This window comes from Dendrobates tinctorius, unplaced genomic scaffold (assembly GCF_039654945.1).
Source record: "Dendrobates tinctorius isolate UK_male_01 unplaced genomic scaffold, ASM3965494v1 ptg000107l, whole genome shotgun sequence".
Classification (NCBI taxonomy): domain Eukaryota; kingdom Metazoa; phylum Chordata; class Amphibia; order Anura; family Dendrobatidae; genus Dendrobates; species Dendrobates tinctorius.
Window position 1 is genome coordinate 21,553,675 of NW_027361775.1, and position 21,400 is coordinate 21,575,074.

A 21,400-nucleotide genomic window follows, 5' to 3' on the forward strand; every position below is an offset into this window, starting at 1 on the left:
TATCCAACGTAAACATCGAGGTTCTAAGAGCGATGCGCGCTGGCCAGCGGGAGACCAGCGATGAAGAAAGGCCCGGGACGATCCAGCACGATCAGCGATCCATGTCACACACAGCGAGATCGCTGGAGAGATCGCTGATGTGTCACAAAATCAGCAATCTCGCTGTGTGTAACGGGGCCTTAAGTGTCAGCTTTGGAACTAAGGTTTTGCATGCTGCACTTTTTTGTTCTGCATACGGAAACTTAATGGAACTTATGAAGAGAAATTGGGGCTGATACTTCTACTTGAGAGGGGCTTCGTGTGGGTTCCCAGTGGATATGGTCATTAACATCTAATCATCAATAATTTAAATAGAAGGGGGGAGGAAACAGCATTTTTAATGGTCTATTGTAAAAAGTGAAACAAATCCTTTCACATTTGTAATTGAACATTGAAGTATGGTCTCCTACATTCTGCTGACATAACAGAACCCAGATGGACTCCACAATAATCAATAGGGTCCATTTGCATCGGATATACCACAGATCTGTTTCTGACGTACAGACAGTATAGACCGTATGGCGTGACATTATTACGGTTAGCTTTACTCATGTTAGAATGGGACTGGTTGTGTCTAAATAAGTCCAGCTCATGTCTAATAACATGTTGGGATTTCCCAGAGAATTTCTTTACACAATAAGAAAACTGATGTTATAGGTTTAGAATTTTTTTTAAAAAAAAAGGCAAAATAGCTTCTCTCCCATTATTCTTACTTCTATCCAGTCAAATATCTTCTGGTTACTACAGTTCTCTTTTAATAGTTTAGTGAGCATTTTTTCCAGCTCGGCTGGGGAGATGTCCTTCTTACTGGGCGTATCGGACTCGTCTCCTAATGTGTATTCAAGTTTCTGCAAATGAGAAAAAACAAAGTAAGAACTCTGTTCCTTAATCCATAGCTTACAGATGCCATGGCAAACAGGAAACACATGGATAAGTGGAGATTTAGGAGGGCTGGTTTTTCTACAGCCTTACATTGTCACTGATAAACTTGTTCAGATCCTCATCTTTTGACAAGAACTCATTCCAGCTTAGTCCTGATTCCTGCCACAGGGCACCAGCTTTCTTATGGGACTGAAACGGAAACAAGGTGGTTACAAGAGTCTGAACAGTTCGGGAGATCTAATAGTCTGACAAATTTAGTGGCAGAAAACTCACCATTCCTTTACACTGCAAACCAAGGATTTCTGCTAGCAGCATACCAGCCTTCCCAATGGCAACTAAAGGTTTTGTCAACTCTCTAAAAATACAAAAAACCTTTATTATAATATCCACACCAGACCAAAAAAAAAAAAAGTCTACAATAGTCTTTAGCAACATCCAACAAAGTGAATCTGCACATTACCTAAACAACTCTCCCATTGGGATTCCTCCCTCCGTCAAGACTGGACTGATGAGTTCGGCTAAGTACAGCCAGATATGAGGGATGTCTATCTCCATATCTTCAGCGACTTCAAGTACTTCTAGGACTCTGTGACATGAGAACAATTTGATAAATACACAAGCACAAAATTCTACAAATATAACAAATGTAAAGGAAGTGAACAATGAACAAGCTGCCCTAAAAGGAATCTGTCAGCAGGTTGTTGCTATGGAATCTGAGAGCAACACGACATAAGGACAGAGACCCTGATTGCAGCCATGTATCACTTACTGGGCTGCTTGATGTAGTTAGGCTAGAATCCCTGTTTTACCTGCTGTAGATGTAGCAGTGGTCAAAACCCTGAGCTCTGTATAACTGCGCCCACACCCGATTGGCAGCTTCCTGTGTACACTGTGCAATGTCAACAAGCAGCCAAAGGATGGGGCGGAGTTACACAGATTAGCTTTAGTGCTGCAGTGATAATCTTGATAAAACACTAATTGTATTAAAACTACAGCAAGCTGCTGAGCAAATGAAATCAGGCTCTCTATGCTGCTCACAGACTAAAGAGCAAAACCCTGCTGATAGTTTCCTTTCAAAGAGGAGGGACCATGAACAACAATTATAACCCATGTGCAAGATTAGGTCATAATTGTATAATCGCTGGGACCCCCAGTAGTCTCAATAGGAGTTAGGTGCCCTTCTTTTTAAATAGTGATGGTCACCCACATGGATACATTACCTAATGGACAGAGACAGCCAAACAATGTACTTGACTAATGTGCATGCAGACCCTCTGTTTTTAAACCCTTCACCGCCTTGGGTTTTTCAGTTTTGCATTTTCGTTATTTGCTACCCTTATTCCCAGAGCCGTAACTATTATTTTTCAGTCAATGTGGCTATGTGGGGGCTTGTTTTTTGCAGGACGAGTTGTACTTTTGAACGACATCATTTGTTTTGCCATATAGAGTACTAGAAAACGGGGAAAAAAATTCCAAGTGCGGTGAAATTGCAAAAAAAAAAAAAGTGCAATCCCACAATTGCTTTTTGACCATGTTCTCTAAATAGTAAAACTGACCTGCCATTATGATTCTCCAGGCCATTACGAGTTTGTAGATTCAAAACATGTATAGGTTCTTTTTTATTTAAGTGGTGAAAAAAAAAATAGAAAAGGTTGCCATTTTTATGAGACTTTATTTTTGTTATATGGGGCTGGTTGAGGGATTATTTTGTGTGTGCCGGGTTGATGTTTTTATTGATGCCATTTTGGTGTGGATACGATCCTTTGATTGCATGTTATTGCATTTTAATGCAATGTTGCGGCGACGAAAAAACCTTAATTCTGGCATTTTGATTTTTTTTTTCTTGTTACGCCATTTACAGACTGGATCAATTCTTATATATTGATAGATCGGGAGATTCTGAAAGTGGTGATACCAAATATGTAATTTTTTATTATTGCTTTATTCTGAATGGTGGTGATTTCAACATTTAGATTTAATTTTTTTTTTTTATTTACACTTGCTTCAGGAGACTAGAAGCTGCGATCATTCAGTCCTGTTCTGTGTAGCAGAAAAGCTCACTTGCTATGAGCGCCGACCGCTAAGCACAGCAGAAAAGCTCACAGCTATCTGGAAATGACAACCACAGGTGTCTCCTGCAGACCCAGAGTTGTCATGCCAACCCATCAGTGACCTGGGGTCATGTGACGCGGGCACTGATACACAGGGTTCTGACGTGTTTCCAGGGTGAGCATGTTACATAACGCTGTCAACAGCATTTAATATGTAAACAGCCGTGGGTGGATCGCGCTTCCATCCGCGGCTGTTAGGGGAACAAGTCAGCTGATGAAATCAACTGACACGTGCCAGAAAAGCAGTGAGCTCACTGCCTGAGCCCGCAGCAAACAGGGGGAGCCAACCTTGGTCGTACCTATACGTTTTAGGTGGTAAAGGGGTTAAGAACAGTAAACAATAGCACAAATTTTGGTAAATGTCTATAGGACATATTCCTTCTGCAGTGACCATGGAAGTCATACCATTAGGTACAATCTAGATGTGTATAATCTTCCACTCATATTCACACTGCGATTAATGCCAAAAAACACTTATAAATAAAAATGATAAAATACCCCTTGTAATACTGTTCCTTAGTTAGTACGCTAGTCTTCACCAGCGAGAACAATAGAAGACCCATGTGTTCCCTGGCAATGGTGCTTCTCTCCAACGTAGACTCAATGCTGTTTCGTACAAAGATGAACAACAGCGATGGGCTGTTAAGCTCTTGCACACATTGAAGCGCCTCCTGCAGAGACAGAAAACTGTCAGAGAAATGACAAGCAGAGCTGCAGATCTACAACTCCTGAAAAGGTGCCTCACCTTCATATCATTAATATGTAGATACTCTTCAATGATAGATTTGGATTTCTTCTCCAATTCTTCCTCTGACAAGGCAGGTTTGGAGGTTGCAATTGGGGCAGCAGCTGATGTTGGGGGATCAAGTTTAACTGAAAAGTAAGGGAGTAAAAAGTATGAAAACAGTGCACAAAAAGGTAAGATAGAATTAAGGAGTGTCGCACACTGCCAAAACACTTACTGCTGTCCTTGCTGCGATCCCTTGGTTCAGTCATACTTGCTACTTTCCTCACGGCTTCCTGTGGAATCTGCCTCTGTCGCTCTCGGCTGTGGTCTTCTGTCTCTTTGCTAAAGCTCCTCTTTGTTATTACAGTCCTGGCCCGATCTGGGCGGCCAGAGCGCTCAAAAAGATCCCCTTTGTCAAACCTCTCGGGTCTCTCAAATCTGTCTCCCCTGTCCTTGTCAGCGCGGTCACGGCTTGAGCTTCCTCTGCAGAGGAGAAGGGAGGATGTTCTTTTCAGCATATTGTAACAGACAGTCATCAGCATTTATAGTCACTGTCAAACCATTTCATATTACAATCTTCTGGTTAAATAAAAGTTTTTTCCAGTTTGAGAATATACAGCACTAGCTGAAGAGCCCGGCGTTGCCCGGGCATAGTAACTAACTGTGGTTAGTTATAACAAATAACAGCGGCAGTTAAGAGGCCTTATTCCTCCTGCACCTCATGGTCCTTCCTTTTACACAGCCTCCTCCTGCACCTCATGGTCTTTTTTACACAGTCTCTGCTTTTTTCCTCTCTTCCCTGCCTGAACTCTTGGTAGATGCAAGATCCTGGGCAGCTAAAGGACCTGTGAGGAAGGCACGACCATGTGACCAGTCACATGTTTGGGAGGAAGAGTCAGACGCAGGGCTGTGCTGGTGTTGGGTTAGAAGTGTCAGCTCGTGTCACAGAGCAGGGTCTTATATCCCCTCTCTGGGGGAAGTATACATGGGATCAGAGGGTCCCTGCAGCAGATCTGTGTGTGCAATGTATGTGAGGCCAAGCTGTGTGTCATAACTGTTGTCGCGTGTCCCTGGAACAGGGGCTCTTCCCCTGTGGTTTTGCGGAGTAGGTGTGGCTTGATATATACACACATACTCAACTATATATATATATATATATATATATATATATATATATATATATATATATATATATATAATTTATTTACAAATAAGTACAGACAGGAGTATTAAATGCGCTGGCAGCTCTGTGATCATGTCTGAAAAGCAGCAAAAAAAAAAATCAGCACATTGTCATAAGAGTTTTGATGTGGTACAACCAGACACATCCACTCACCTCTGCACGGCTCGTCTAGAGTCCTGGCTTTCGGCAGATGCAGACTGCTGCAGGGCAGAGAACCTATTCAGAGTACTGGTTGCCGGCCGGCCAGATTCTGGTGCTAGATGAAAAGTTTCAGAATTACAAGATGCTTATAAAAGGACGGCCATTCCTCACATAACAGCATAATAATGACTTACCAGATTCAGGAGGTTTTGCTCCAGTTCCTCCACTGCTCCCTTTTCCCCAACTCAAACGACCTCCAGGTGCCAGTAATTGATTAGAATCAATGGCACCAAGCTATTGGGGAAAAAGTGCTACATTTAATATACAGCGTATACATGCATGTATACAAGTAGATCTAGTGTACAAATGTCAAATTTTAAAAGCAGAGAGAGGGATTTTTGGGTTCTTACCGTTAAATCTCTTTCTTAGAGCCTTCATTGGGGGGGACACAGATTACCATGGGTGTATGCTGCTGCTAGGAGACTGACACTACGCAAAAAAGGAAAATTAGCTCCTCCCCGGCAGTATACACCCACCGACAGGCACCAAGTACCTCAGTTGGTGAGAAAGCAGTAGGAGGAACAACCAAAAACTCTCAAAATATGTACCAACCCAACAAGGGACTCGAAGACCCAACACGGCACAACTTGAACAGGGAGGGTGCTGTGTCCCCCAATGAAGGCTCCAAGAAAGAGATTTTACGGTAAGAACCCAAAAATCCCCTCTTTCTTTATCGCTTCATTGGGGGACACAGATTACCATGGGATGTTCAAAAGCAGTCCCGAGGGAGGGAACAGTAATAAAGGAACGAGAAGGGCTTAGGTCGGTCGATGTGCTACCGCCGCCTGCAGAACATTCCTACCAAAAGCTGCATCAGACGAGGCCTGGGTATAAACCCTGTAGAACCTCGCAAACGTGTGGAAGACGACCAGGTCGCGGCCCTGCAAAGTTGTAAAGCCGAAGCCTGGTGTCGAACAGCCCAAGAAGCCCCTACAGCCCGGGTGGAGTGGATTCTCACTCCCGGAGGGGGCCGTTTTTCCTGAAGGCGGTAAGCTTCCAGAATGGTAGAACGAATCCAGCGAGTGATTGTGGATTTGGTTGCCGGCAGCCCTTTCCGGCGACCTTCAGAGATGACAAGCAGGGAATCGGACTGATGAAGAGAAGCGGTCCTGACAAGATAGACAAGCAAGGCTCTCACTACATCCAGTTTGTGGAGCGACTTTTCCAGAGGGTGAGCAGGCGCAGGGCAAAAAGAGGGAAGGACGATATCCTCATTATTGTGGAAAGGGGATACCACCTAACTGGCCTGAGAACGACCTTATCCTGATGGAGGATTAGGTACGGGGAACGACAGGATAAAGCTGCCAGCTCAGAAACTCTCCTAATGGATGTAATGGCGATCAGGAACGTTACCTTCCATGAGAGAAGGGAAAGAGGAATGTCCTGGATAGGCTCGAACGGCGCCTTTTGGAGAGCGCCAAGAACGAGATTGAGGTCCCACGGATCTATTTGGAGAATGATGAGGAGGAGCCACATGGGCGACGCCCTGGAGAAAGGTCTTAACTTGCGGTAAGGGGGCCAGATCCCTCTGGAAAAGAATCGACAGAGCCGATACCTGGCCTTTGTGGGTACTGAGGGACAGGCCCGCATCTAAGCCGGACTGGAGGAAGCCAAGTATGGATGGAATGGAGAAAGACGATGGAAAAACATTGTTATCGTCGCACCAACGGAAAAAAGCCTTCCAGTACCTATGGTTGCAGGAAGAGGCTGGTTTTCTAGCTCTGATCATGGTCTGAATGACCTGGTTGGAAAAAACAGATTCTCTCAGAATCGCGGCCTCAATGGCCATGCCGTTAAAATCAGACTGAGAATTCTGGTGGTAAAGGGGGCCTTGTGAGAGAAGATCTGGACGGCCTGGAAGCCTCCAGGGGATGTCCGCGAGCATATTCACCAGTTCCGCATACCAAGGTCGTCTTGGCCAGTCTGGAGCCACCAGAATTACTGGGATGCCTTCTGATTTTATTTTCTTGACCACACTTGGGATCAGGGCAAGGGGAGGAAAAAGGTAAGGAAGTTGGAACTGGGACCACGGAATTACCAAGGCGTCGCAACCGACGGCTAGAGGGTCCCTGGACCTGGCTACGAAGCAAGAAACTTTGTGGTTCAACCGAGATACCATGAGATCGACGTCCGGGGTGCCCCAACGCTGGCATATCTGATTGAAGACTGTGGGGTGAAGAGACCATTCGCCTGACGCTAGGCCCTGGTGACTTAGGAAGTCGGCTGCCCAATTTACCACCCCTGGAATGTGAATGGCGGAGATCGCCAGAACGTAACGTTCTGCCCAACGCAGTATCTTTGCCATTTCTGTCATTACCTGCCTGCTGTGAGTACCGCCCTGGTGGTTTATGTATGCCACAGCCGTGGCGTTGTCCGATTGAATGCGGACTGGTTTGCCCACGAGGAGAGGCTGCCAGCAGAGGAGGGCAAGGAAGATCGCTCTGATTTCCAGAAGGTTGATGGGAAGAAGAGTCTCCTGGGCGTTCCTGCGCCCTTGGGCCGTTTTCCGATGGAAAACCGCCCCCATCCTAGAAGACTGGCATCGGTGGTGATGACTTGCCACTGAGGCGGGAGAAAGGACCTCCCCTGTAGAACTGACGCTGGTATTGTCCACAAAGTCAGAGATTGCCTCACTCAGAGGAAGGAGTATGGGGCAATCCAGAGAAACTGAGGTCTTGTCCCAGGCTGAAAGGAGGGACAGCTGGAGAGGACGAGTGTGAAACTGTGCGAGAGGCACTGCTTCCATGGAAGCTATCATCTTCCCCAGGACCCTCATGCAGGACCGAAGGGGAATGGGCCTTGACCGCTTTAGGGATAGGATTCCCTTGTAAAGGGCTGAAAATTAGTCCCTCGGAAGAAACATCCGGACTAGATTCGTATCGAATTCCATGCCCAAAAAGGTCAGACGCTGAGTAGGGTGCAGGATGGACCTCTCTTTGTTGACTATCCATCCGAGCCGGGCGAGGGTATCCAGAGTTATTTGGAGACTTTGAAGACAGTCTTGGCGGGACGAGCCCTTGATCAACAGATCGTCCAGATAATCCCCCTGGAGCGAAGAATGGCCATGACTGTTGCCATCACCTTCGTAAAGACACGGGGAGCGGAGGCTAGGCCGAAGGGAAGGGTCGTAAACTGTTAGTGATTTTCCTGAATCGCAAAGCAGAGATATCTCTGATGTTGCAAACAAACAGGGATGTGAAGATAGGCATCCTGTATGTCCACAGAGCAGAGGAACTCTCCGGGTTCCAGCGAAGCTATCACCGAGCGCAGAGACTCCATCTTGAAGTAGAGAGACTTCAAGTGGCGATTGAGCAACTTGAGGTCCAAGATTGGGAGAAGGGAACAGTCTTTTTTGGGACTACGAAGAGATTCGAGAAGAACCCTGAAAACCATTCGTTTGAAGGAACGGGAACGATAACCCTGGCAGAAAGAAGGGAGGCGACGGCCTGAAGGAACCCGGGGGTCTGGGACTGTTGTCTTGGGGGGGGGGGGGGGGGGGGTCGAGACAGGAAGAAGCGACTGTTTGGGGGGGGTGAAGAAAATTCGATTTTGTATCGGGATATGATGATTTCCCTGACCCAAGTGTCGTCGACCACGGACAGCCAAGCGTCCATGAAAGAAGACAGCCTGCCTCCCACCCTGGAAGAGATTCCAGGTGGGGGTGAACCGTCACTTTGAGGAAAATCTACCAGAGCGGGAGCCTGACTGAAGATTTGGAGGGTTGGCCTCTTGATTTCCAGCGGGGAGTGGGTTTATACGATGGTTTTCTCCGTTCTCTGGAGGCAGAGGGGCGGTCCTGCTGTGATGATCCTTCTGCGGAAGTGAAGGGGCGAAAGGACCTAAACGGCCGATAAGCTTTTCTGTTGAAAAACCGTCTAGGCCGAGACTGGGGAAGGGAGGTACTTTTACCACCAGTGGCATCAGAAATTATCTGATCCAGCTTGGCGACAAAGAGCCTGGAACCGTGAAAAGCCAGGTTGGTGAGCGACTTCTTGGAGGTGGTGTCCGCACTCCATGACTTCAACCAAAGAATACGGCGTATGGCTACTATGTTGCTGTTAGCTCTTGCTACACACCCGGCCGCATCTAAGGAGGCGGCCAAAAGGTATTTACCCGCATGATTAATTTGGTCTGCTAGATCTGCCAGTTCGTCCTGAGGGGCTGCCTAAAAGGTGCCTTTGCAAAGAATTTGTGCCCAAGCTGAAATGACTTTCGCCACCCAGGTGCAAGCGAAAATAGGGCAGAGAGGTGCCAGATGCTTCAAAAATTGATTTAGCCAGCGATTCTATTTGCCTGTCTGTTGGATCTTTAAGAGATGCCCCGTCCGGAAGGGATAAAACCGTCTTAAGAGCAGGGCTGTGGAGTCAGTAAGCCACAGTTGCGACACCGACTCGTGGATTTTATCAGGCTCCGACTCAGGCTCCTTCATAAATGGCCAATTCATAACAAATTTACTGTTGTAAAATATTAAACATCGTGCTTATTCAGTTTCTCACCATCATATAAGTAATCAGACCACTTAGAGCAAAAACTACATTAGAATACAATTAGAATATAGCAAATAACTTTTCTAAACTTTTCTAAACTGTAAGTAAATATGCAATAAACACTTTTATGCAGTTAATAAGAAATCTATAAATTTGTCCTCAGAAAAAGTATTGCCTCTGTCAGATCCTCCTTCATGGATGCCCTCAAATCTGATCTAATTATTTTGAGAGCAGAGAACAACCTCTCTACACTAACTTGTGTTGGTGGCAAAGCAGTAACCACTCGGGCAACATCTCTGACAATGTCAGGATACAGAGGAATCGCTTGTTGCACTGTTATTTTTGATGAACGGTCAAATTTCTCAATTTCTTTTAGTGCACATGAAAAATTCTGCTGAAATGTACTGGCTGTGTTCCTTGATGGGGATGACTCTTCTTCTATGCGGGAACGCTTTGCACGGTCCTTGTGATCCAAATATTTTTCGAAATTAAATTCTTCATCAGTTGATGATGAGGGTGAAGATGTGGCAGGACGACCAAATTCTTCTTGTTCCTCCTGACTGTTCTGCAACCCTTTCATCCTTACTGCTATTTCAAACAGAGCTTCTTTTCCTTTACTTAGCTGTTGATCATCTAGAAGAATCCGATGCATTGGGTCTACATAAACAGCTGCCAAAAGAATGTTATTTTGTAATAGTAGCTCCTCTCTCCGTTTCATTGATGTAGCAATGCCACTTGCAATTAACCCTCCTCTTTGGGACAGGCGAAACATCAGGTTCTTCCACTCCTTTAAGAAAATACCTGGAGTTAAGTCCTCTGCTTGTAATTTTTTAGTCACTGTAAATGGGTGCTCTAGCAATTTTTCCAGCTCAGTCACCTGATTCCACTGACTTTCATTTAGCGTCAGTTGAGGGTTAGCCATGTCTACAAGAAAGGTTTTCAGTTCAACCAAGCGCTGAATCATTAAGTACTGCCCCATCGTGTGGCTTGATCAATAATTGCCCCTTTTCCAGCACGTCTCTTCAAAATTGAGTCAACTTTAGGGGTTCTGGCAACAGTAGCCAATTTTCTCACCTTGCCAATCAGTGCAGCAGCATGTCCTTCTTGCAGACTGTCTCTTATAGCCAGCTGTAGCGTATGCACAACACAGCGCATGTGATGAATAAAAGAACATATTGACACAGTTTCAACAAGATCATCTAAACTATCATGTTGCTGTTCATCTGAAGCAACTTCAGTTTGCTCCTCAGTTACAATACTGTGTTCCTCTATTTCAAAAATTTCTGTGTCTGTGGACCCAGAATGTTCTTCTAGCTGCTGGTCACCATCATTACTCTCATTCATTAGCTTAATAGTACTTATCATATTTGAAGCATTGTCAGTTACGACAGAAAGAACTTGCTCTTTTTTAAGTTCATAGTCTTGCAGAACCTTTTCCACCAATACCTGGAGAAACTCACTGGTGTGATGAGCTTTGGTGTCTTTTACTGCCAATGTCTTGGTAACTTTCATTTTTGTCACAAACAAATCGGACATTGATGGCAAAATAGTTCACTCTGTGACGTGTGCAGGCATCCATTTTAAGAAACAGAAAGCGTCCCTTGAGAGTTTTTTTTAAGTTCTTCCTTTTGTTTAAAAGCTTCTTCGATTACTAATTTTCTAATACTCTCGCTCTCCAGAGAAACACCAAGCTTGCGGGCCATTTCCCCATTCAGACACACAAAAGCTGGTCGTGAAAATAATGAAATAGGCACACTATCCTTTACAACAAGCTCTATGATCTGTTTTATAATGTATCTACTGTCATTGTCACAGTAACTTTGTCACTGACAAAATATCTTGCAACTGATGGCTGCAAAGTTCTCTGCTCCTTTGTTTGGCTGGAAGAGCTGGGCACTGGTTCATTGGTTTGGATGCAGTCTTTCTCATCCACTGCTTTCAGTACTTCTGGATGAAAGCGCTGTAAATGTCTCTTTAGATTAGAAGCTCTGGTAGGAGCATTTTTATCTTTGCCTGAATATGCACTCATCTTGGCTTCAGAGCATTTGTTTTCGTCTGGATCATTTGTCATACACTGACAGACATAATGTTTTCTATCTTGAGTGATGGTGAAATGTTCAAATACAGCTGATTTAATGTGATGCTTCTTTGACATTCTCAGGTTTTTAATTCTGCATTCACAATCCAAATGACAATTGTTTTTCCTAAAAACAATTGTACAAAATTATTGCCAGGTCGTACAACTGATATAGTGGTCAGTAATACTGTTATTATTCCTCATGTACTCACAGTTAACTGATGCAAAGTTTGTTGAAAGGATAATACTTCTTACAGTCTTCCTCTTCTGAGTAGCAGGCAGCTGTGAGATGCTTGGAAGACGCACACCTAGTATGATCTAGTCTAGAGAAGGAGCTTTACTACTAAGAATTTGCAACACATTTTCACTTTCAGTTTCATACATTGTAAGTAGGGGGGTTGGGGCAGCATGAGGTTAACCAAGTATAAGATTAGATAAGGGCAGTGGAGAACAGTGACACACAAGAAGTAAGAAATGTCTCTATCTCCAGCAGAACTGCTTATCACTGTTGTTCATAGTTTGATAGAACATATATATTTGAGTAACATTTATAAAATTCATATGAAAGTTCAATTATGAAATATTAATACATTTTTTTTAAAGCTGGAGTCGGAGTCGGTACATTTCTACCGACTCCAACCAAAACTAACTCCGACTCCACGACTCCGACTCCACAGCCCTGCTTAAGAGGATAGACTGGAAACTGGTGGGTCCACCTCGGGAGCTTTAGTCCATTTTGTGAGAAGATCCGCATCAAATGGATACAGGATGTCTAACTACCTGCGGCCTGAGAAACGCTTCTCAGGGTGTTCCCAGTGTTTGGTTAAAGTAGTGTCAAAATCTTTTTGATTAGGAAAGGTTCGCGAGGGGGGGTTTCACTCGTTTAAAGGGGACAGAGCAGTCCTGAAGGGGTGCCGTATCTTCCTTTATTTTGAGCGTCTGGAAAATAGCAGATATGAGACTATCAACCATGTCCTGTGTTTTAGACATGTTGTCCGCCTCTGAGTCAGATCCCGATTGGGAATCATTGTCTGACCTAAGGTAGTCTTCTGAAGAGGGAGACGATGAAAGTAGCCTGGGTGGAACGGACGGACCTTGCGAGCTGGAAGAAGAGCTAGAAAGAACCCGCTTCCTCGAAATCCTACCCGGTCTGTCCCTACGGAGGTCGCGGTCAGGTGCAGACGACTCACCGTGAGAGGCGGTCGGGGCAAAGGTGGCTGTCGATAGCTGAGGTAATCGTTCTAAGACCTGGACCAGGAACTGAGAAACTTTCGTCAGGTCAGAGACCGACAGACATTGCAACGACCCACTCTGGGGGAGGGGGAAGTGCTCTCATCCCGGGACTCGGGGTGCTCCGGTGGGGCAGACATTGCGGAAGGACTGCAGGACAGGCAGAAGGGAGACGACTGACCTGACGCCCACTTCTTTTTACAGCGCGCACAGGCGTAGTGGGTAGCGGTGGGTCTAGAATAAGGAGCCCTTGCAGGATTGGGCATATGTGAAGACTGCAGTATTACTGCGGAAAGTATCTGCAGGAAGTGAGGGAGTACTGCCGAGGGAGCTAGAAATAGGGGCTCAGAAATATAATAGCCTACCGTGACCAGCTCTGTTAATCTGATGCACAGCAGCCAAGCTGAGATCCGTGGTGCACACGAGGTCCCAGAGAGGCGCAGGACCTTAGTGATGGGCGGTGCAGGGCGCCAGCGCTGCGAGATTGGCTGTAGCCTATGGGGGGCGGGGTCAGGGAGAGGACTGAGGAGCTACGAACAGAAAGTAGCTCAGCGATAGGCTGATAAAAGGCGTCAAAGCGCGCGCACTGTAGGGGGCATGAACCGGCGAAGAGGACATAAGTGAAAGTGAAAGTAAGAAGCGCCCGGTTTGTGCCCCCAGAGTCCTGCCCGTGACGCCGCAGAGATGAGGGAAAGTGAAAGTAAGAAGCACCCGGTTTGTGCCCCTGGAGTCCTGCCTGTGACGCCACAGAGATGAGGGAGGTAAGAGGATGGGGACCCACTGTTTGCTGCTTCAATGACGAGCACCCGTGCGGAGAGAAGCTGTGAGGCGCGCGCCTGCCCAAAAAAATGGGCGGGAAATTTAAATGGAGAGTGGCATTGTATCAGCGACGCCGACCCCACTGACTTCCATGTGGGGCAAGCACGGGACTGGTGGAAGCCTTTAGGCTGCTTACCTGAGGTCCACATGCTCCCAGAAGAGGATGACCGCAGGGGCCCGCGATGAAGGGGGGCCGCTGGGAATGAAGGTCCTCTGCCCAGCACTATGTCCGAATAGTGCAGAAGACGGCGCTAACCTTTTGCCAGCAGGGGAGAGTCACCGCCAGTGACCGCCATCTTCCTCTCAGCCCTGCCATGGGAGAGGGGTGAGGAGGGGAATCGGCTAGGACCAGCCACCTGTCGTCAGCACGTAGCACCCGAGGGTGATAGGGAAAAGGTCCTGCCTGCGGTCCTGAGAGTTGCGATGTGGGTCACACCACATTGCTCGCTCAGCCGCATGATATGGGAAAGCAGGGTGAACATTTACCCCCGGTTTACAGAAGCTGAACCTGAAAAATAAATGGGAAAAAATTAATACACTCACACAAAACCTAAATGGAAAAAAGGAATCGTTAAATGCGGATCTGGGGAGATCCCGGTCCGCCTCCTACAGACACTAAGAACAAACTGAGGTACTTGGTGCCTGTCGGTGGGTGTATACTGCCGGGGAGGAGCTAATTTTCCTTTTTTGCATAGTGTCAGCCTCCTAGCAGCAGCATACACCCATGGTAATCTGTGTCCCCCAATGAAGCGATAAAGAAAAAGTGTTATGGTATCCAGGGAAAATCAAAAACTTTATAAATCGGAAGTTTTCTAACGCAAAATAGGTTGATGTCACAAGCGGATGTCATAACATTAGTAGTAGCATACACTATAAAAGACTCTCACTTTTGTAATCTTGGTGATCCTACTGGTATCAATAGGACGACTTCCTTTACTAATGGGCACAGTATTCCAGCCTTCATCGTTTGGTTGACTGCCACGTCCACCTGTAGGTCGTCCTGGTGGCTCCCGTCTCTTGTCTTGCTTAGACATTAGCTGTTGTACCTTAACTTGTTCGCGTTGCTTTTCCATCTCAGCATCTTTATGGATCTGATCTATTGTCTTAGGGCCCTGATCTGCACGACGAGGTATCCAGTTGCACTAGAGAAGGGAATCAAAAAGAAAACAAAGAATACATTTTATTAGCCCTCTCCTGACATGGCCATTTTAATATAAATATTATAATTTTATTATATATACACACACATTATATATATATATACACACACAAATACATCTGGCTTTATGATAATCAGGATATTCTCAAATTAAGCATTGACTAAGATGTTGAACACTGCCCGTTATGTATGCACTAAGGTTATGCACTTGAGCGGATATTAAATTATTATACTGTATGCACTAGGCACTTTACATAGGCTTAAAATAAGGATATACGACCTCAATACATTTATATTTTTACCTATGTGGGGTCTCTTATTACTGACCGTACAGCGTTTTTCTTTTTACTCTCAGTCTTGAATCTGTGCTGACCAAGCGGATTATCTCAAACAATCTGTGGCAATGTATTAATGAACTATCCCTTTATAGTATGATATAAAATCCATATTAGGGCAATTGTATTAGAAAGGATGCTTTGTATACCCTGGGAGTGTAGCACTCTTCATTAATTCCCTTTTTTTAACCTGTTGTATGTTTGTTTACGTATTAATAAAGGATTTGTTTAAATTTAAAGTGGCGTTAACTTGCTTTCCTTGTAGGTTTTCTTTAATTTTTGGGAGTGCCAGCAAAATTGTGGCCGTAAATAGGCTTCCAGCATATTCATAGTATTGTTGTATATAGTAAAAGTCCCAGTCGCCTAGGATATGAACACCAGCCAGAATCTGACATTCACAGAAGTACATTCATAACAGGCATGGGGTCTTCAGCTGATCCCTGGCTGTCAAGTCAACCCATCGGCACCTCACGATTGCATCAAAGAGGCACTGATGGGTGAACAGAATGACAACCTTCTCCCCTCACCACTCCACCGCCGTCACACTCTAAATGTTGCTGTCAAGAGATTGAGAGCAGCATTTAATAGGTTAACAGCTGCAGATGGAGCTCCACTCCACATGCAGCTGTTAGAGGCAGATGAAGGCAGAATACCATAGCCATCATCTGCTGACAAAGATGTTGGCTCAGGTCCCAAATCTGCAACAAAGTTAGACAGCATATGACTGATCATCTGATGTCGATAAGGGGTTAATATGCACTGTGAAGGAATATTTTTAAACCATGCTGCCCCTGATATGTACCCAGTGTTATGGTGGAAGTAGTTATGTTCTAAATTACAAAAAAAAAAAAAAAAAAAAAAGAGAGAAGAACACTGAAAATTTGTGCATCATGATCTTTTTTTTTTGCTGTGCCCAAGAAAGGGGGGGGGGGGGGGGGGAGAGGTATATAGTACCACACCTAACCTACAAGAATAATCTCTTACCAGTCTTAAATCAAGGACGTCTTGAAGCATAAACCGGATACGAGAAGAAGTTTTCCTTTCCTTGATTATCTTGTCAACTTGGTTAAAATACTGATCCATGCGAGGCTGTTGAAAGAAACACGTTAACAATCGGAACTAAGAAATTACTGTAAATTTACATGAAATGTAACAAAATTAAAATGATCTTGGCAGGGGAACAAGAAAAGGACCTATACCACAGAGGTCACTCCTTTTCACACCTTTGAAGAGCAAAAATAAAAAACTAAAACAAATTACATGAACAAAATGATGCTAAAAAAAATATAAAAATATAAGATGCAGATAAAGGCAATGGATATAGTCTTACCTTTGCTCTTTCAAAGTCCAAGTCCTTCCCAATTGTGGACAACAGCCGACAAAGGCACTCCAAGGACTCCTCATCATGGTTCTTCAGTAATTTTACGACACAATCGTGCATAATGGCTTCGGTTAACATTTTTAACTTGAAAAGCTCACCAATAAATTTAATATTACCAAGGGATCTGCGTCTAGCACTATCCCTGGCTTCTACTAGCTCGTCATTAAGTCGTGACTTTTCTTCTGGCTGGAAACAAATAAAATAAAAATAAATGTGCTTAGCATTATGTACCATGGCGCCTGTTCAGTACCTTAAAAGAGAAACTCAATATAACAATATCTCACAGCATAAAGTGAAACAAACAGGCTTGAACAAATACCGTAGTAGCAGCGTCCAGCTCCTTCTGTTTCTTTTCAAACACCTCATCATCATCCTTGTCCTTCTCAAACTCCTTCTGGCAGCGGTTCAGTAGCAGCTTGCGGAAATTGACAGTCACTCCCGGCTTGTCTGTAGTTGGGACCTTAAGCTGGAAAATGGAAAAACGACATTACAAAGAAAAAAAATGATAAAACCGAAGACGTCTTGACAATACCAAGTAGAAAAGACGGACTTATATGGTACCATGAATGATGACAGAAGTCAGGCTTACTAGTTGTGCAATAAGTAAGGCCAAAATGAAATGAGCCACTTATTCGGCAGCTTCCATTTCAATAAGCAGTTTTATATCTATTATCCTAAACTAGTAGTCAGGGCTGTGGAGTCAGAGTCATGGAATTGAGGAGTCTGAGGTTTGGCTTAGGCTAGGTTCATATCGCGTTAATGCCATCCGTTTAACGTATGCGTTAAACGGATGCACTAACCCTGATGTCCTTTTTGTCTTTATTTGACCGATTGCGCTAACGCATGGCAGCATTGCATTAGCATGCGTTAGCAATAGTGGTCTATGCACAGCGAACGTGTACGTTCGATGTGTGTTAGACCCAACACACCCGAAAACGCAGCACACAGAGTTCTAAGGTACGTCACAACGTAACGCATCATCTCTAACGCATGCCGATTTGGACATGCGTTAGGATGCGTTACCATAATAGATGCCAATAGGTGCGTTAACGCATCCGTTACATAGCATTAGTGCCGCTTAGTAACGGATGCGTTAAACGGATGGCACCTAATGCAATGTGAACCCAGCCTTACCGACTCCACAGCCCTGCTAGTATTAAATAAAATAGATGTGCAATGCATTAAAGCTAAGCCCCTCAGGGTCTGACATATGGTACAGTATAAACCAAGAAAAGAATACATCGGGAAACAATATATATATATATACTGCAAATTTGTTTATTGCAGCGTGGCTTTGCACAAACTCCTGTCAGCCCAACAATGGCCACAAGGACACACTTGGCCTCAGTCAGGTGTATGAAGGCTTCTAGATGTGTTTAGCATATTTTAACAAGTTTAAAAGGTTGCCCAACTGTGTATTTTGGAAACCAAACAAAAAGAATAAAAACATAAAAATTGCCAAAATAAAGCTTACAGCCTTTAGCTACTTTGTATTTAAAAAAAATCTGCCAAAGAAAATGACATCTGACCTGCAGGCAGGAGATTACCAAGCAGGAGGAAAGAATCAGATTGATGTACACTTTTTTTGGAAAAAATTTCAGTAACAGTTGCATTTTATTGATTGAAATCTCTGCCGTTTGTATGTAGGAGTCCAGTAGGACGACAGTCTTCATGATTGACAGTCTTTGCTGTGTGACAGTGCCTGTAGAAATAGCTGTCAGTCACTAGGCCCACCTACTGGTTACAAACATCAGTGAGTTCAATTAATACAATACAAGTTATACTGAATCTGTCCCAAACCCATATAATCAATCATTTTGCTTGGCTTCTCCTTCTGCCAGGCTGTCCACAGATTAGACTGAATATATATCGTGGCAGTACACGTCAAGGTATATGAACTTAATAAAGAATAATATTAAAGATCTGGCAGACTTACCCCCATAAGGCATCGGCACATATTGGCATATGCAACAGAGAAATTTGGCTCAGAGATGGCCTTCTCAAATATTAGGTCAATTACACCCTTCAGTCTATCCTCGGTGTCTATGGCCAAGTCAGTGACTTGCTTCATTAGCTGTTGGAACATCTGTGGGGTCAGTTTGTTGAGGATACTGCGTACTCTGCGGAACAGCTCCTGTAAAGGGAGGACACAGTGAGAATCAAGGTTGAGAAACTAGTCTTCCATGTGGTAATTTGGATTTAACCCCTTCCTTACCGATGACTGAATAGTACGTCATCGGTAAGGTCCCCCGCTTTGAGGTGGGCTCCGGCGGTGAGCCCACCTCAAAACCGCAACATGTCAGCTGTTATGAACAGCTGACATGTGCCCGCAATAGGCGCGAGTGGAATCGCTGTCCGCCAGCGCCTATTAACTAGTTAAATCCCACTGTCAAAGCTGACAGCTGGCATTTACATAGCATTTCAAGCCGCCGGGCCGGAAATGAGCTCATCGCCAAACCCCGTCACGTGATCAGGGGTCGGCGTCATGTTGCCTGGGCAACCAGAGGTCTCAGAGACCTCTATGGTTGTTCCAGGCAGATGGCTTTCAGCGCCGCCCATATGTAGCAGAGCCGATCGAGTATTGCATGCTTCAAGCCTCCTATGGAGGCTATTGAAGCATGCCAAAAGAAAAAAAAATGTTTAAAAATAAAAAAAAAAGCCTAAAAGTTCAAATCATCCCCCTTTCGCCCCAATCAAAATAAAATAAAAAAAAAAATCCCACATACACATTAGGTATCGCCGCGTTCAGAATTGCCAAATAATAATAATAATAATAATAATCTTTATTTATATAGCGCCAACATATTCCGCAGCGCTTTACAGTTGAACAGTTTCAAACACAACAGTCATAAGTAACAACGTTAACAATACAATAATTAAAGCGAAATAAGACGACCCTGCTCGTGGAGCTTACAATCTACAATGAGGTGGGGGAGATACAAAGCACAGGTTTGTATTTACAATGATGTATTTACAATGACGGTCCAGCCATCTTCAGGGGGTGGGGGTTAGATGGAGATAGTGAATGGGCTACACACAAACATAACATGACTTTGATTACTGAATGTGATAGGCCGCTCTGAACAAATGTGTTTTGAGCGAGCGCCTAAAACTATGCAAATTGTGGATGGTCCTAATATCTTGGGGTAGAGCATTCCAGAGGATTGGCGCAGCACGGGAGAAGTCTTGGAGTCGGGAGTGGGAGGTACGGATTAGGGCAGAGGTTAGTCGAAAGTCATTTGCAGAGCGCAGCGGTCGGTTAGGCCGATAGACAGAAATGAGGGAGGAGATGTAAGGGGGTGCCGCACTGTGGAGAGCTTTGTGGGTGAGAACAAGTACTTTGAATTGTACCCTGTAATGAATTGGCAGCCAGTGTAACGACTGGCGAAGAGCGGGCGCGTCTCAGTAACGATTAGCCAGATGGACAACCCTGGCTGCTGCATTAAGGATAGACTGGAGAGGGGAGAGTCGAGTGAGAGGGAAATCTATCAATAATAAAAAAAAAAAAAGCATTAACCTGATCACTAAACGGAATAGCGGGAAAAAAAATTCAAAACGCCAGAATTACACTTTTGGTCGCCGCAACATTGCATTAAAATGCAATAACGGGCGATGAAAAGAACGTATCTGCACAAAAGTGGTATCATTAAAAACATCAGCCCAGCATGCAAATAATAAGCCCTCATCCGACAAGAGATCACGAAAAATGGAGACGCTACGGGGTCTCAAAATTGCGCGATTTTTTTTTAGCAAACTTTGGAAATTTTTTTCATCACTTAGATAAAAGAGACATGTTTGGTGTCTATGAACACATAATGACCTGGAGAATCATAATGGCAGGTAAGATTTAGCAACTAGTGAACCTAGCAAAAAAAAGCCAAGCAAAAAACAAGTTTGTGACTGCACTTTTTTTTTTGCAATTTCACCGCACTTGGAATTTTTTTTTCCCCGTTTTCGAGTACACGACATGGTAAAACCAATGGTGTCGTTTAAAAGTACAACTCGTCTTGCAAAAAATAAGCCCACACGTGGCCATATTGACGGAAAAATAAAAAAGTTATGGCTCTGGAAAGAAGAGGAGCGAAAAACGAAACCAAAAATCGAAAAAAGCTCCGGGAGTGAAGTGGTTAAGTTAAAAGGTACAAAATTTTTAGTTCTTTAATATTTAATACTGTACTTTGAAGAGCAATAACTACCATTTAGATGTAAAATACTGTCGATATACTGGGTGAAAATTCGATAACATTCACAATATTTATTTTCTTCTAAACAATGGCTATATTGGTACAAATGTGAAAGCATCACTTACCCGGGTCTTTATATTTTCTGGATCATCTTCATCGCTGGCTCTCTTGTTTATTGGTTTCCAGGCCTTCTCAGCCTTATTTAACTGTACATTTTCATTTATTGACACAGCAGCAATGATTTTGCGTGGCTCTTTTCGGGGTCCCTGTTGAGACCGACGAGCCCCACCAAGATTTGCTTGCTGAAAAAAAAAAAGTGTCAGAAAGAAGAAATCAATTTGAGGACTCCCTTCCCAAAGATAAACTTTATGACGGGTTAAAACTTACCGGCCCACGATTTCCCATAGCAGGACGCCCTAAATTGGCAAATGATGGTGTAAAGTCTGGCCCACAATTCATACCAGTTAATCTTGCGGGATCTAGGGGCCTAAGGGGATTTTTGTTTGCCTGTTAGAAAAATAACTGGGGTTAACAACTAAAAATACAGGTGTGGTGGGTAAATAAATTAGAAAAAAAAAAAAAGAC

At 44.3% G+C, this 21,400-nt stretch overlaps 1 protein-coding gene across 3 annotated transcripts in view; it reads right to left on the reverse strand.

Annotated features, from left to right (window-relative positions):
• EIF4G1 (eukaryotic translation initiation factor 4 gamma 1) overlaps positions 1-21,400 on the reverse strand; it is a 139,007-nt gene that overhangs the window by 4,731 nt on the left and 112,876 nt on the right. For all 3 annotated transcript variants that reach the window (XM_073589230.1, XM_073589229.1, XM_073589228.1), the window contains 16 exons: positions 21,203-21,322; positions 20,941-21,117; positions 18,568-18,765; positions 16,951-17,097; positions 16,581-16,817; positions 16,235-16,339; positions 14,644-14,898; positions 5,278-5,377; positions 5,096-5,198; positions 3,995-4,242; positions 3,778-3,905; positions 3,531-3,703; positions 1,382-1,507; positions 1,195-1,276; positions 1,012-1,110; positions 753-887 (listed from right to left, as the gene is read on the reverse strand). In XM_073589230.1, the coding sequence (XP_073445331.1) occupies positions 753-887; positions 1,012-1,110; positions 1,195-1,276; positions 1,382-1,507; positions 3,531-3,703; positions 3,778-3,905; positions 3,995-4,242; positions 5,096-5,198; positions 5,278-5,377; positions 14,644-14,898; positions 16,235-16,339; positions 16,581-16,817; positions 16,951-17,097; positions 18,568-18,765; positions 20,941-21,117; positions 21,203-21,322 (2,433 nt within the window). The remainder of the gene's footprint in view (positions 1-752; positions 888-1,011; positions 1,111-1,194; positions 1,277-1,381; positions 1,508-3,530; positions 3,704-3,777; positions 3,906-3,994; positions 4,243-5,095; positions 5,199-5,277; positions 5,378-14,643; positions 14,899-16,234; positions 16,340-16,580; positions 16,818-16,950; positions 17,098-18,567; positions 18,766-20,940; positions 21,118-21,202; positions 21,323-21,400) is intronic.